This window comes from Meleagris gallopavo, chromosome 7 (genome assembly GCF_000146605.3).
Source record: "Meleagris gallopavo isolate NT-WF06-2002-E0010 breed Aviagen turkey brand Nicholas breeding stock chromosome 7, Turkey_5.1, whole genome shotgun sequence".
NCBI lineage: Eukaryota > Metazoa > Chordata > Aves > Galliformes > Phasianidae > Meleagris > Meleagris gallopavo.
Genome location: NC_015017.2, coordinates 34,007,697 through 34,022,900, shown reverse-complemented (window position 1 = coordinate 34,022,900; position 15,204 = coordinate 34,007,697). Strand labels below are relative to the sequence as shown.

At 37.5% G+C, this 15,204-nt stretch overlaps 1 protein-coding gene across 1 annotated transcript in view; it reads left to right on the top strand.

Moving 5' to 3' along the window:
• The window catches only part of DARS1 (aspartyl-tRNA synthetase 1), a 34,685-nt gene extending 23,556 nt beyond the window's left edge, over nucleotides 1–11,129 (top strand). The window contains exons 7-15 of the mRNA XM_010714025.3: nucleotides 1,985–2,096; nucleotides 3,595–3,729; nucleotides 4,794–4,941; nucleotides 5,905–6,051; nucleotides 6,371–6,413; nucleotides 7,117–7,197; nucleotides 7,860–7,971; nucleotides 8,892–8,963; nucleotides 10,442–11,129. Coding sequence (XP_010712327.1) covers nucleotides 1,985–2,096; nucleotides 3,595–3,729; nucleotides 4,794–4,941; nucleotides 5,905–6,051; nucleotides 6,371–6,413; nucleotides 7,117–7,197; nucleotides 7,860–7,971; nucleotides 8,892–8,963; nucleotides 10,442–10,533 — 942 coding nt within the window. The 3' untranslated portion in view covers nucleotides 10,534–11,129. The remainder of the gene's footprint in view (nucleotides 1–1,984; nucleotides 2,097–3,594; nucleotides 3,730–4,793; nucleotides 4,942–5,904; nucleotides 6,052–6,370; nucleotides 6,414–7,116; nucleotides 7,198–7,859; nucleotides 7,972–8,891; nucleotides 8,964–10,441) is intronic.
• Nucleotides 11,130–15,204: the final 4,075 nt, after the last annotated feature.

The window sequence follows — 15,204 nt, the reverse complement described above, 5'->3', positions numbered from 1 at the left end:
CGATGAATGACGGTTACTGATAAGGTTAGGAAGACTGCATCTTTGCTCTGCATGCTGACTAAAGCAGGGGGGAGATACTAGCTCACAGACTATTGTTAGTAGGTATATATTAGTTGTTGACTGCACACTTTCAGACTGCATAGCAAGTAATTGCTTTCAGGTTGAAATACCATTTCTTTTTTTCACAAGAGTGTGTATTTTAGGACTGCATTCTTACTTACACAGGCATCAAACTGGTGTTGGTTCATCAGAAGGGCAAGGAGTCACTGTTACTATCTCACTTCAAATGAATGTTGTGCAATTGTTTCTTATCATTTTTCAAAGTTGGTCGAGTTTATCAAAAGCCATTCTGGTAAACCTAAATGTGACTGTTTGGATTATAATCTGAAGTCTCTTCACGTAGAAAAGTAGGAGATAGGTTGAGAACACAACAACAAAAACATAGATGTGTGTGCATGTATGAATAGAAGTGTGTGTCTGTATATTGCTTTGAATCACTGAGGCATTTTGGTGTAACACTGCCAAATCACATAAAGAACTGGAGCTAAGTTTCTTGTCCTTGCATATGTCTGACCCTGCAACATCTGTGGAAGAGTGGTGAAAGAGTTCAAGGGGACTTTTGTATTTGTTGCTCATAACCTCTTCTCCTTAATTTTGAAACTAGTGGGAGTAGTGGCTGTGGTTACTGCTGTCAGACAGTGAGAATTGCTGGCAGTTATTTACTGATCTCAACCACTGTAGTACTTCATCTGCTCTAATTGCAAATCATTCCAAATTACTACAAATCTGCAGTATTAAAAAATGTTTTCTCTTTCAGTTTTTCAGTTAAGGAATATTTTTCATCTTCCAGAGATGTTGAATGTAGCTTTATTTCAACATATCCACTGGCGGACTGTCTAAATTTGGGTGCCTATATACTTTGTTTTGACTGGTTTTTTGTTTTGTGGTTTGGTAAGAGTCATGTGAAAAAGCCCACAAGGTTCTCCTTACCCTGAGAGAAAAGTTGGGTACCTTTCAGAAAAGAGAAGTAAACAGTGCTGTGACGCAGGTTGTCGTAAAGAAACGTTCTCTTAGATTTCTTATGAGAACTTGCTACTTTTTAGGTCTGCTTGTGGGTTGCTGACTGCCAGTTCTTAAACACTGTGAGCACAAAATCAGATATGAGTTCAGTGCTGATGTATTGTGATGTTTTCAGCATCTACTAAAGCTGTTTTTTTTTTCTTCACACTAAAACCCAAGTGTGTTACAGGAACATTGAGCGCAGGTAGCTGTTAACCAGATAAGTGACTTAACTGTGTCACGTACAGAAACAAATAAAACCGAATTGATGAGTTTTTTGGCCAAATGTGCATCTGGAATAAATGTTGAAGAGAAATTTGTAGTTTGTATGATCAGAAGTTATGTGAACGGTTGTAAACGCTGCTGAGAGTTCACACACTTTTTTGAGGTTGTTTTTGTGGCCCCAACTTAGGTAGTTAGCATAGGGCTGTGTTTTTTACATGAAGAACATTGCATTTCCTACTCCTTTAGTAGACATAAACATTCTGGCCTCATACAAATTGTGAGCTTTGCTGTTATGCATTGTGTATTACTGCAGTGGTTCTAGTTCAGTGTGCTGAAAGGTTTGTAATAGGTTTAGTATTCTTCATTTTCTTACTATGAGATCTTTATTTTCAGAAGCAAAACTTAGAAATCAGTGACTGTTTAAATGTTGGGTTGACTGTAGCATAGCCTTAATGACTGAACGTGCTGCATATTGTAATGAGGAATTTTTGTTGCTTCCTTTGCTGTTTTTTCTCTCTTCTTTTTTTTTTTTATTTCTGTAATAAATAATTGTGTGTGCATTTCTCTCTGTTCAGGCTAATACAAAAGCCAAGTATTCCTAAGAGAAGAGATGTATCCTCCCAGCTGTCCATAAGGAGTAACAGAGTGGGGAAGAATTAAACTAACTTAGGTTTCTTTTTTTTTTTTTTCCTCCTTACAGACTTCCACCAGTCAGGCAGTCTTCTGCCTTCAGTCTGGTATTTGTCAGCTTTTTAGAGAAACTCTCATTCGCAAGGGATTTGTGGAAATTCAGACTCCCAAAATCATTTCAGGTAATGTATTTTTGATCCAGAAGCTTCAGATCTGCTTCTTTTAGATTTGCTCAGTGAACCTATCTGACAAATGTTTTTTTCTTTTAGAAACTATTTCTAATTCAGATACAACATAGGAAACAAAGCAAGTGTCAAGGTTGTTCTTTATTCTTCTCCTGACTTGAAATGTTAAAAGAACAAGACAAATGCTGTTTATACCTGATTTATGTACTCTGCAGTGCATTTAAAGTTTTAATTTAGTTAAACACGAAATGCTTGGTCATATGCATTTTTCTTCAACAAGGATTTTATACCTCTGTATTTATATTTGTGGAGACAAGTCTTGACTGAGCTAAAATTAGGACTTTTTAACAAAATACGTGCAAACAGCTATTCTTATAACGTGGAAAATGTCATTTATCTGTAAGATTAGGTAACTTTTCCTACAGATGCTGGTAAAATAGCATGAAGTGTTAAAGACTCCCAAGTAGTTTATTTATGTAGCACCTTTGAGGAAGTGTGCTACTCTTTCTGTGCAGTATACTATTGAAAGCAAGCAAGCATCCTATTTTTTGAAGGAGATAATTTGATAAGTTTTGCAAAATTAGCAAGTTAAATCGATGCAGTTCCTTACTAAATTTCAAATTTTCATATAGCTGTTTTATGATTTGAGATTTTCAGTGTTAACCTCTTCAAAACTGAGTAGTCAATGAAATTACTTCAGTGGGAGTAGTGGTAATTAAAGAAAAGAAAGATTAATTGCAGTGCAATTGTCAGTAATTATAAGTAGCACATAGTGTTATCATAAGAATCTTTAAAAACTGTTAATTACTGTTTCACTCTGACGTGTTTTTATAAGTATGCTAGGCAACTATCACTTTCATTTCATACACTGGGAAATGTACAGTGAGTTTTGGTAGGCTGTTTACTATGAGGGATTCATTCAAAATGGGAGCATGTGTTCTTGGCTAACATTCTTTCAGTAACTATCTATGGTAATTGTCTCAAACTGGGAGATAGCTTTGCATCCTTGGCAAATCTCCTCTGGTAAATCCAGGTTTGTCTCCGAGATATATTACTGCCTTCAGACACTTCAGATGTTTGCCCATCTCTGCTAGAGGAACAGTCCTGGAAAAACAGGAAGTGTGCTTTGATCTTGGTCTCTGCAATTAACTGTCTTTGAAGCTTGCATCACTGATAAAGATTTGTTTCCACAGAAATGGTGTACTGCAAGTAGATGTGGTACAAACATGCGTTCTCTTCTGCCTTCACCCTAAAGTGTAGGATGGCTGGGAATATTAACATTTTTAGCTACCCCAATTCAATTTGCAAGTTTGCAAGATAGTGTCTGACAGTACTGAGCCACAAAACTTGCCTTAGCATTAATGCTGCAAATTTATATTTTTCTTTTAACTATGTTTTTTTTTCCTTATCTTTCAATAAGAAAGTCTGTCAGTCTACCTCTAACTTTTTTTTTACTATTTTTATTTTAATAACCACTGTAAGCTTTGCTTTTCAGCTGCTAGCGAAGGAGGAGCCAATGTGTTTACTGTATCATACTTCAAAAGCAGCGCCTACCTGGCTCAATCCCCACAGCTATACAAGCAGATGTGTATATGTGCTGACTTTGAAAAAGTTTTTTGTGTTGGACCAGGTAAGAAAAGCATTACTTTATCCAAATTGTAAAGATGACTTTGGTGGCTTTTAGCAGTTGTGGTAAAAGGAAAGTAACGTTTATGTTGAAAGCTTTGAATGCTTCTACGTACTATAGCTTCACTTAATAAACACAGATTTCAGTTGGGGCAACTAACGAGAATGAAGTTGACAGGGGGCTTGCTGGAACAAAACTAAGATGCTGAAATGAGGGAGTCTTCTATTCTGTGAGAAGAAAGAAGAGAGTTGCACTGGAAATTATAATATGATGGAGTTAGCAAAACTTGGAAGAGCGCTGTAATTACCAATTACCAATTACTGCCATTGCAGTAGCAAGGAGCTAAAATAGGGAAGCTAAATTTGATGTACTTCGGATTGTGCATTAACATGGATTTGTCCCTCGCTCTTGTACATGTACCAAACAGCATTGTTTGGAAAATGCATGTCTCACCAGGCTGTCAGTAAAGAATCCAAATGGATTACTTTCCTCTCTCACACCCTTCCTCAAAAGCTAATAGGACATTGCCCTTTTAGGCAGTAATGCAGCAACTTTTTCTTAGACCTTGAGAACAGGTTTAAAGACATTTAAGATAGAAATGCTGGAAAACACAATAACATCTTATAAATAAAAAGATGCAAGTAACTCAGGCCTTAAATGACTTGTTAATTATTAACACATGAGTCATGGTTTTGTAGGAAGGCATGTTTATATCAGTCTTATACCTGAAAAAGAACCAGCTCACATGTGCAGAAGTCCATTGCCTCTGAAAAAGGTAGTTTTCAAATCTGAAAATTCTTGTGTGCCTGACAGCTTGTCTGTTCTTTTTCCTCTTCTATCTGTTGGTTTGACAAGAGATAGACAAGAGTCGCAGAGAGGTACTATCTTGTATCCTTTGACCACCACAGCGACAATAATGCTGTTACTGTTTGTTATGAGTGATGCTTTGTCTAGAGACAGCGTTGTCTATCTTGTCTAATTGCTGGTGCGTTTGATCATCTGTGTTCTTTTTCAAAATGGAATTACAATTTCAGGTCAGTTGGAATTTTTGTTGTTTAATTTTACAGTTTTTAGAGCTGAGGACTCCAATACACACAGACACCTGACTGAGTTTGTTGGTCTGGATATTGAAATGGCTTTTAACTACCACTATCATGAAGTGGTAGATGAGATTGCAGACACCTTGGTGCAGATATTCAAGGGACTTCAGGAGAGGTAACAAAAACACTTTTCATTTCATGAGCAACTTCATTTATTTGAGCTCACTTGCACTGTGTTATCAAATGAGTGAGCATTTCATCCTCAGCCTGTCAGATAATCGTTAGTAATCTGATCTACAACAGGAGAACTTCAAACGTTGTTGCCTTGCTCTTAACTGTTTCTTTGTAACTGACTTTAGAAGTTCACTAATGCTAGTAAACTGTCTATTTTATGCCCAAGTTGCATCTTCTACAGTATGCCAGCTTGCACCACAAAAACGGTGTTCACTGTTGAATGGGTGTCCTAATAGAAATGATCCATCATTAGTGTAAGATATCCTTCCTGTTGTGCCACTACAGGTAGACTGATTGTTCTGTTTTGAAATTAATCTTAACTGTTTACAGTAGCTTTTCTGAAGGAAATTTATTGTAACAGCTTGCATCTCTGCCATGACAGCAGCAAAGATTATTTTCCGTTACTCACGCTCCTAACTTGTTAAAAATAAGCCAGAAGTTTAGCAAGTGGTTTTCATTTGCTTACAAATTGGAGTGTCTTGCCAGCAGAAATGTCTCTCTTTTATCAATCTGGAAAGAAATTTCTATATTCAAAACAGAGTATTACTTAAGTCAAAGGAGAACCTAGCTAAATGTTACAAATCAAAGGGATAGTTTCTAGTTGGTTTTACTGTGAAAATTTGATCTAGTCAATTATTTCTTAGGAAAGGAGTAAAACAGAAGTGGTAGTAGAATATTAACCTGTGTGTCATTGAAGTAGATTGCATTAACTTAGATGAAACACTTCATTAGGATTATACAGAACTTCTTCAGGAGATAATTTAAAATATGTTTTTATATTGCAAGAGGGACCTCTTGTGGCAGAACTATATTGCCAATGCAAAATGATTATTATTATATACAAGAAGTGCACATTTCTTGATTACTTTGCATTTTGCTTCTGTTCTTGTTCTCTTGTATATAGATTCCAAACTGAAATTCAGATGGTGAACAAACAGTTCCCATGTGAGCCATTTAAGTTTTTGGAGCCAACTCTGAGGCTGGAATACCGTGAAGCTGTGGCCATGCTTAGGGAGGCAGGCGTTGAGATGGGGGATGAAGAAGATCTGAGGTACTTTGGCAATACATAAATGTTTCAATCTTGGGAAAGTGGTAGTAAGGTATACGTTTTGTGCTGTGCAGAAAGATTCTCTTTGAGAGGAATAAACAGCTTATGTCCATATCTCTTTATTTTCAAATCCATTCAATTATTTATAGACCTTTCTTGTACTCTAGACTGTACATATAAACTCTGAGGTCAAAAGAAAATAATTTGTGGCATGAAATGAGAGGAGCTTCAACCTTCTGAGGATAAAAGAAACTTGTTTTTATGAATTTGTAATCAGTACAAGTTTAAGTCACGTAATTCTAATGGTGAGAATCTTTTCCAGCACACCTAATGAAAAGCTCCTGGGGCGTCTGGTAAAGGAAAAGGTAACTGTTATTTTATAATATGTTTCTCACTGAATCGGAAGCATGATGTCATGGAATCATTGAGTAGGTATGAATGCCTAAAAGTAAAATAACTTTTTATGCACTGACTGAGGAAACAGTATCAATATGCAGAAGTTGTGAAGGGCTTGTGATCAGTGAAGCATGTCTTAATTGGCTGACTGCATTCCCAATTAGCTATAGCTTATTTCATCAACCAACATTTTTATCTTTAATAAAACATTTTATTTTAAAACATTTTTATCCTTCATAATCTCTTTCAAACCATCTTCCATCTTTTATGGTTTTTACTATTGAGTACACCAAACAGGATAGTACTTTCAAAAGAACAGATTGTAGGAGAATTAAAAATCAAACAAATAAACAAAAATCAAAGCAAACCAGATACTGTCTAAATCTTTAGAAAAAGATTATATCATTTGGGGGAAAAAGAAATCAACAACAAAATTTGGCAAGACATTTTACTGCTAAACATTCTTAAATTCACAGAAGTGTTAGTGTTGGGAAACAAAGTAATATACTGCTTTTTGTGTAACATTTTCGAAGATAATACTGTCAAATTTGTGCAGTTGCTTGAATTTTTTTTTTTAAGATGTCAGAGATTGACTGGCTGTATCTTCCTCTTGTAATTTGTTCTTTATGTCATTTTCACTTGCGGTAACTTTTTGAAATCATTGTCTTTCAGTATGACACAGACTTCTACATTCTTGACAAATACCCTCTTGCTGTGAGGCCTTTTTATACAATGCCAGACCCTGTAAATCCTGTAAGTAAAATTCTTTGTTGACAGTGGGTTGTTTTTTTTTTTTTTTTTTGAAGTTGAGATCACTCTGTTTATAGTGTAATTTGACAAAGTAGATGAAGTATTTTTCTGTGATCCTCTGTTGCAATTGAAGTTAAGCTAATAACAAGAGTAGGTCAGTGCTACATGGCCCATAAAGTGTTTGCAGTGACCCTCACCAGTGAAAAACATACCAGAAAGTAAAGCAGGCTGAAGTTGAGGGAGCTTTCTGAAGAGATCTCCATGGTCACCAGAAGAGATCTGTGTTGCCATCACTAAAACAAGACAAAAACATTCTTTGAGGGCAACAGATGCTTAAATAGAAATAAATTTTTTTCACATTGATAGAAACTTTCCCAGTTTATTCCAAAATCCAGCATAAATATCTTTCAGCATCTTTTGTGGGGTCAGTATGTATAAATGTAACCTTTATTTTAAAGTGTGTGTGGGTGAACTTCAGTTTTAAAAAATAATCATCACCAGACTAATGAGAGAAAACATTATACTACAATTCTAAGATCACAAACACATTGCTTTCTTACTACATAGCTTTGGATATAATAAATGAAGTTACTAAGAGATATATGTTTGCTCCCTAAGGATGGAGTAAGTGTAGATACGAAATTAACTAGTACTTGTCTTTCCAGAAAAACTCCAACTCCTATGATATGTTCATGAGAGGGGAAGAGATTTTGTCTGGAGCTCAGAGAATTCACGACCCTCAGCTGCTGACAGAAAGAGCGAAGCATCATGGCATTGGTAACAAGTTAAACAACATAAAGCTTAGTTTAAAAGATGATAAATCATGATTGGATTTGTTTCATTTAAAGGAAGAATTTGGAGCAGAACTTAATGTGTGACAGTAATGCTAAAATTATGATACTGTTTCATGCATAATGTTAATCTGACTAATGCTGTTTAACTTATTTAGTATAGAGTGGTGGGATTAACAAACTAACTAGTTTCCCAACAAGGAAGAAGAGGGATTGTTTCCAAGGGCTTTTGAGAGGATGTAATGCAGGAAATACCTGTAACAGAGTGGGGGTAGACAAGTTGTATTCTGCCATGCTTTTTTATATTCTCACAAACTTCTTATGGAGTACTTCAGCAGAATTAGTTATCACTTGTTAGATCTTGAGCTGAGAGCAAATAAGCAAGAAGTGGAGATTTTTATGCTTTTCTTTTTGAAAAAGAAGACAGATAAAGCTGGCTAATGGTAAAAGAGTAGAAGACTAAGTTAGATGAAGATCGGGAGTGTAAGGTATAGATTAAAATTATGCTTTCAGTGGATGACAAAGTGAAGTGTCAAGAAGGTAGCAGGATAAAAGGAGCATCTTCCAAACGTAGCAAGAGGGAAAAACAGATTGCTAAATCTTTACTTCTCGCTGCAGTTTATTCAAGAAGTCAGCAGTTCCCATAAGTTATAATGAACAGTTAGGCCTCAGTTATACAGTTCCTTACCTAATTAAATTATTAACAAAATAATAGAAGAAACTGCCATGAACATAACTTCTAGACTGTTCTGGATAACTTAAATCTGTTTAATGACCGAAACCCCCACTGTTAGTTTTTAAATTATCTTAGTAAATATTTTATTGTGCATGCAGTCCTGTATTCACTTGTGTGTTTGGCTTGGGGTTCATTAAACAGATGAGAAATGTATGCTTTCTCCTCTCTAGATTTGGAGAAAATAAAGGCTTATATCGATTCCTTTCGGTTTGGTGCACCTCCACATGCTGGTGGTGGAATAGGTAAGTATATGTATTTTATTTTGTTTGCTGTCAGCCTGACCTTAGCTTCAACTTGGTCCCAAGTAGGGCTCGATATAAAATTGCAAGCAGTGGTCTTGTTAGGTGAGTGTGTGAACTGATTATTGGGGGGAGTTTAGGGAGGAAGATAAACTGTAAAGATCATCCTAAAATAGTTAGACTAAATATTAATGACGCAGTCTGATGAGTTTAAAGGGTAGGTGATCACCACTGAAAATATGTTGATTTATTAGCCTGGCAAAACCTTCAAATTTGATCAAAGAAGAAAAATTAAGCAAGAAAATACTGCATGTATGTATGGATATCATAGCCTAATAATACCAGATGTCACTGGTATCTCAGCACATTTGATGAAGCAGTTGTGTAGTAAGGAAAAAAAAGTGATTGCTTCTGTCTTTATTTGCTGTGATTTGACTGAATGTCAACTTTGGCTGATGGTAATCATTTCAGCAAAAGCACTGATGTCTGCTGGCTTCTTGTCTAGCTGTGAGTATTTTATATACTAAAATAAATAGTTTTAAAATATCTTAACTTTTGAGTAACAGCTGTTCTGAAATACTTAAAAGGTGTTAGCATCAATGATCATCAGCACTTGCAGATAATCCAGGATCATTTAGGCCAGTCACAGCTGCTATCAAGGAAACTGAAGCTGCATCTCCTCTGCAGGGTAAATGCTTCTCATGGCACATCCCATAGATCAGGCCAAGTATCAGCCAAGCAGAAGATACTGTGAAATGAACCGTTTTCTAGTTGGTTTAGCTGAAAGCCTTAACATAGGGAGGAGCAGTGTGTGAATACTAGTAGGAGTCTTGGTTTCACAGCAGTGTGGCTGGAGTGTGTGTGGTCCCATGGATTAGCAAGTCCGTACAAATTCCACAGTATACACATAACTTCTGAGGTTCAGGAAGAAAGAACACAACCAGTGAAGCATTTATTGTCTTGAAGATATCAGCAAACAGTTACATGAGTACATACTGCTGAATCTGCGTGCTTGCACTGTAGAGTGTTTGGGATAAGCTTCCAAGAGTGTTTTTTACTGCACTTGCTTATGACAGTTAATATCTCAAAAGTACTTGGTACCAGCTCTGGTTTGTTCTGTACTTCTGTAACATATTCAAGATACATTTCTCCCAGTTACTCTCTTCTCATTTCAATTTTCTATGCCATCTTGAAAGTCTCAAGTGATTCAAAAGAGGGGTTGCATCTCTAGTACCATTGCTTTATTGACACATGTTTCAAGTGAAACTTGTACTGTATCAGAAGGTACTGTATGTAAAACCTGTAATTTCTGGTTCTAATTCCTTTCTGTAGTCAGGTGTGTTAATGTGCACACATCACTCTTTGTTCACAGTACTGTGTGAAGCTGGCTTTGGCTATAAATTACATTTAGCTTAAGAGATTTGAACAGAAGACTGACTGATTATACTGTTGTTTTTGTTTTTTCTTCCCATTTGTTGTAGGGCTGGAAAGAGTAACTATGCTATACCTAGGGTTGCATAATGTTCGTCAGACCTCCATGTTCCCACGGGATCCCAAGCGACTGACACCCTAACATGACCTGTTCATGAAAGTGTGAGGTGATTGTGAGCATATCTGTTGCTAGTGATGAGCGTGTATTGACCTAAGCATTGTAATATGCAATAAAAAAAGATGATCTGATTACTGAAGTGCCACAAACATTTTTTTTTATCCCTTAGGTATTTATTTAAAAGCTATTATTTTAACAGATCAAGACTGTTTGTACTGGCAGCTGCACATTTTTAACAAATTCGAATTAGTATTCTAATGTCATTAAATTGTATCATATTTCTAAGCATTTAAATAAATTGTGCAATAAATATCATGCACTTTTAACTTACATCAGCAAGATTGAATATTCTGGATTACAGAATTGGCTCAACGCTGAAATAACAGGATGCTCGCAATTCAAAAAGCAGGAGAGGAAACCAACCCAGTTGTTAATTTACTTGAGTGAAATTGTAGCAGGTGAGAAGGAGAATATTCTTAATTAAAAGTCGTAACAGATTCCAATAAAATTCTCTAAGCAAAATAGATACAGTAGATGTCTTTTCTGGTTGTTGCTTTGTATGCTCACACGGTAATCATGGAATGTTGCATTTAATTACAAAACAAAATCTGATGAAATAACCACCTGAAGTTTAAATTTCTTTCTGTCCTCGCTTAAAGTTGCCAGCAGCCATAGGGCCCATTCTTTATGTTGCTGTTTGGGACTGGATCGGAGGTTACGTACATTCATGGGATGCATGAGGGATATATAATGTTCTCAGCAAATAAATAGATGTGAGTTTGAGAGCACATCACATGTTGCATTCCTGACAGTGCTTCTGTGATAACTAATTAAGCATATCAGTGAGGATTTCATGTATCTGTTCCAAATAGAAGAAAAGTAAGTAAGGTAAGCTTTGAGTTTTCTTCATTTATAGATGCTGTGAACTGCCTGAGTGTTGTACACTTAAAGAAACGGTGTTTAAGTCAGAAAGAGTACTTCTAAAATTCCTTCTAGACATCCTCTTTGTTAAATGAATCAGTTGCTTGAACCTCCTCATTTTTCAGTGGTACACAAACCTACTTCTCTTTGTCTTCCCAACTCAACAAGCATGCCTTGTATTTTGTGAGGAACTGATCTTTTTTAAACTTCCTTTTAAATACTACATCTGATGGTTGCTTTTCAAGTTTAAAACAGTAAGGGCTGATGACAAAGAACAGAAGATTCTATTCAGCTTTTAGGACCTGCAAGTCTCATTTTCATACACACTTCTAATTTCTGACTTAATTGTTATTTAATGTTTTACATGTTAAAAGCTTTCAGTTGGAGGTATAGTTTAGACAGTCTGTTTCTGTTGCTACCTTGATTTTTAAATGTCAAAGAAGTCACATATTGGTTATGCTGCAAAAAGGTCAGTCAGGGAGGCTGTGTTGAAGTTGTGTAGAATTTCACAAAAGGGCAAATCATCTTTTGCAGCTGCCATTGAACAAGACTTAATTTTCCTGTTGTGTGACAAGTTCTTCATTATAAAGTGATAATTCTAGGAATACTAAAGGTCAGTTTGATAGAGTGCTGGAAATTTAAAAGTTAAACTTTATTTAGAAGGCATACAATACAAAGAATAACATACTTTGCAGCTTTGTTTATGGGTCCTTTGTAATTAATTTGAGTATAGAAACTGTCCCATAGTATTTATTGGTATTTAAAATGTTATCCTGTACTCAGTTATATTTTAGAAAGCTAAGTGGCTAAGTATAGCTTACCGCCACAGACTTATTACTGATGAATCCAAGTTTCAAAACAGTTGTTTATTCAGCTAAGCTGGCTGGCATGAATTTTATTTAATTTCTTTTGTTCTTACAGAGCTGGTAATGTACATCAGAAGTGCTTCCTCCTAATAATACACAAAATTAGTGGCTTACCTTTCACAAAAAAACAGATCTGAGAATTATGTTCATTACTCTAGATGTGGTAAGAGGTTTTGCACGTACTCCTGTAAATAACTGCTTATCCCAATTCTGTTAAGAGTTACTTGAGCTCATATTTTGGTTTGATTTATTCTCAGTAGCTCAAAAGAACTACAGTTCTGCTGGGAGGCCCCTATCCCTTCTTCTCCTTTTGTACACCATATCCTTTCATGCAGTTTTCCTTAGCCAACTGAAAATAATTATGATCATAAATCAAAATGCATTTGTCAGGACTGTCATCTAAACAGGATACTTCAGTTTATGCTGCACATTGCTAGAACTTGGTCAAAACTCAGCAAATAGTAATTCAGAACTTATCTTGTTTTGATAGTTAACAATTCTGGTTTCATAGTTCAGGAAAACCTGTATAGTCCTTGATTTCCCACCACCTATTGCACGAAGTTTAGCATTCTACCTCGAGTCCAAATTGCTGCTGCTTTTTCATCAGTTAAAATTACTATTTTTTCTTTCATGATATACAGATAATTATTCTTGCACATTTTTAAGTATTAAACTAACTAAAAAAGCTATTAATAAGGGATAGCCAGGGAGTCATCTGTTAACAGCTAACTGCAAAGCCTCAGTTTATTTCCACAGTTTGACTGAAATACTTCCTTGTGAAAACCCATCTGTGTTCAGTGAGCTGTCTGCATCTGCCCAGCAGGAAAGAAGACTCTGGCAGTTTTCTGGAAGCAAAGCACAGGACTGATGCCCAGTGGCTGAGCGCTGCTGTTGTGGGCTCACCCCAGAAGGGAGCTAAGCACCGTGCCCCTAGAGGGATGGGGCTGAGGAAAGGAATAAAGCAAAAAAAAACACTTTTGTGTTGCAGAATTGTTTACTAAGTGAAGAAGTATAAGAAGAGAGAACAAGCGATGGATGCAAAGGTAATCGCTCACCATCTTCCAGAGGTAGAACAGTGCCCAGCCAGTTCCCCAGCAAAATATGGCAAATCCCTAAGCCCCTTCCTCCCTTTTTATTGCTGAGTATGATGTTACATGGTTGGTTTAGGTCAACAGCCTGTTTGTGTCTGCTCCTAACGTCTTGCTCAGCCTCCATTGTTTGGTCACAAATGTATATAGCATAGCACCATGTCACCTGCTTTGAAGAAAATTAATTCCATCCCGTTCCATCCAGTGTGATCTCACATGTTATTCCATATCTTATCTATCATGCTCAGGTCCCACGCTCTCCAGTACATCCGGAATTAACAACTATCTCACTTCCTGTCCTTAGATACATACACAGATACAGTTTCCTTAGTCTATGGGTACTTAAATCTTCAGTCAGAATTGTGCATGTTTTCACTACAAATAAAACTTTGTAGTTGCTTTCAAGTTGTTTGGGGAAAAAAAAAAAAACTAACAACTGATATTCTTGCAGACATCTTCTGAAGCTTGAAAGCTTGTTCTTTGATTTGGAGTCATGTAATAAGTACTTCAGATTAATCAGCTATTCCTTTATGTAGAACACAAAATGTTTTATTCACACACTGATTGTGCCAGTAGTTTCACCATCTCATCTCTGCTCCTCCAGGCTTTCCTGATAACAAAATGAAGATATAATGAAACTGATAGGCTTCCCCCACAGGATCTTTCCCAGGGAAGATACTGAGCCTTTGTGTTTCAGTTTCCAGATGAAACTTGGGAGTCCTTCAGACTCCTCCTTCTGTCATGGGTGGTTTCCAAAGAGGCTGCCTTTTCAAAGAGGAAGAACTGGAAGAGCAGATGGGCTGGGAGCACACCAGCTGGCTTCAGCCACGTGCTGCCCTGTTACTGCCAGGATACTGACATAGCTTCTCCTCCATGGTTTTTGCAATTGAGGCAGGGGTTGGTACCGACTGCCCACCACCTCCTCTGAATAAGGAGCTCAACTTCATTACATGCTTTTAGAAGCAGTAGGGATGTTCTTGGAGAAGTACTTTTTAATCGCTTTAATTGTTCTTTTGACAGCACTGCCCATACTGAGTGCCACCTGATGCTGAACAAGCACGTTATACCTGTGGAATGAAACAAACACCAGCTTAGGTTTATCTCTATTTCAGTCTAAGCAGTGAGAGCGCAGTGCAAAGACACTCAATTTCCAATATTCACTGCAAATCTTTAAAATGTTACAATGAGTTGCTTTTACCATTCCACAGCAAGAGCACCATAACATACGCTAACACTTGCAGGAAACTCGCACTGCTAGATTTTTATTTTTAGAGTCTTTAAAGTGTTTCAGAACTGAAAAAAAAAAATCAGCCCTTAGCTGCCCTAATTGCAGGAGCATTTCCCGCTCGGGCAGAGATGAATGTCTTTGCAGGTGGCACTGCGCTTCCGAGCAGTTCTTCGCAGCCCTCAAAGCTGTTCCTGGCAGTGTATCGCTCGCCACCAGCTGTCACCGCACCGCTGCCGTCGCTCGGCAAATGCCGCCTCACGCCAGCCCGCAGCCGAGCGCACAAGTGCCCGCCCTCAGCTGGCTCACACCTGCTCCGCGTACACACGGGGCTGTTCCCTCAGCGCACGTGCCGTGCGTGTAATCGGCGCAGAGCAGCCATTTCCCGACAGAGCTCGGAGCTCTGGGTCCCAGTGCCGCCATCGGGACGGCACCCGCCGGCTTCGCGCTCTGGGATGACTCAGCGCGCGGTTACGGGGCGGGTTGCACCCCCACGGGCTGGAGTGCTCAAAGCTTTGCCGACGACGCAGGTCTAGCGGCCCTGAGGGCCAGGTGCGTGCGCGTTCGGCGTGGCACAAGCCCCACCCACGGCCCT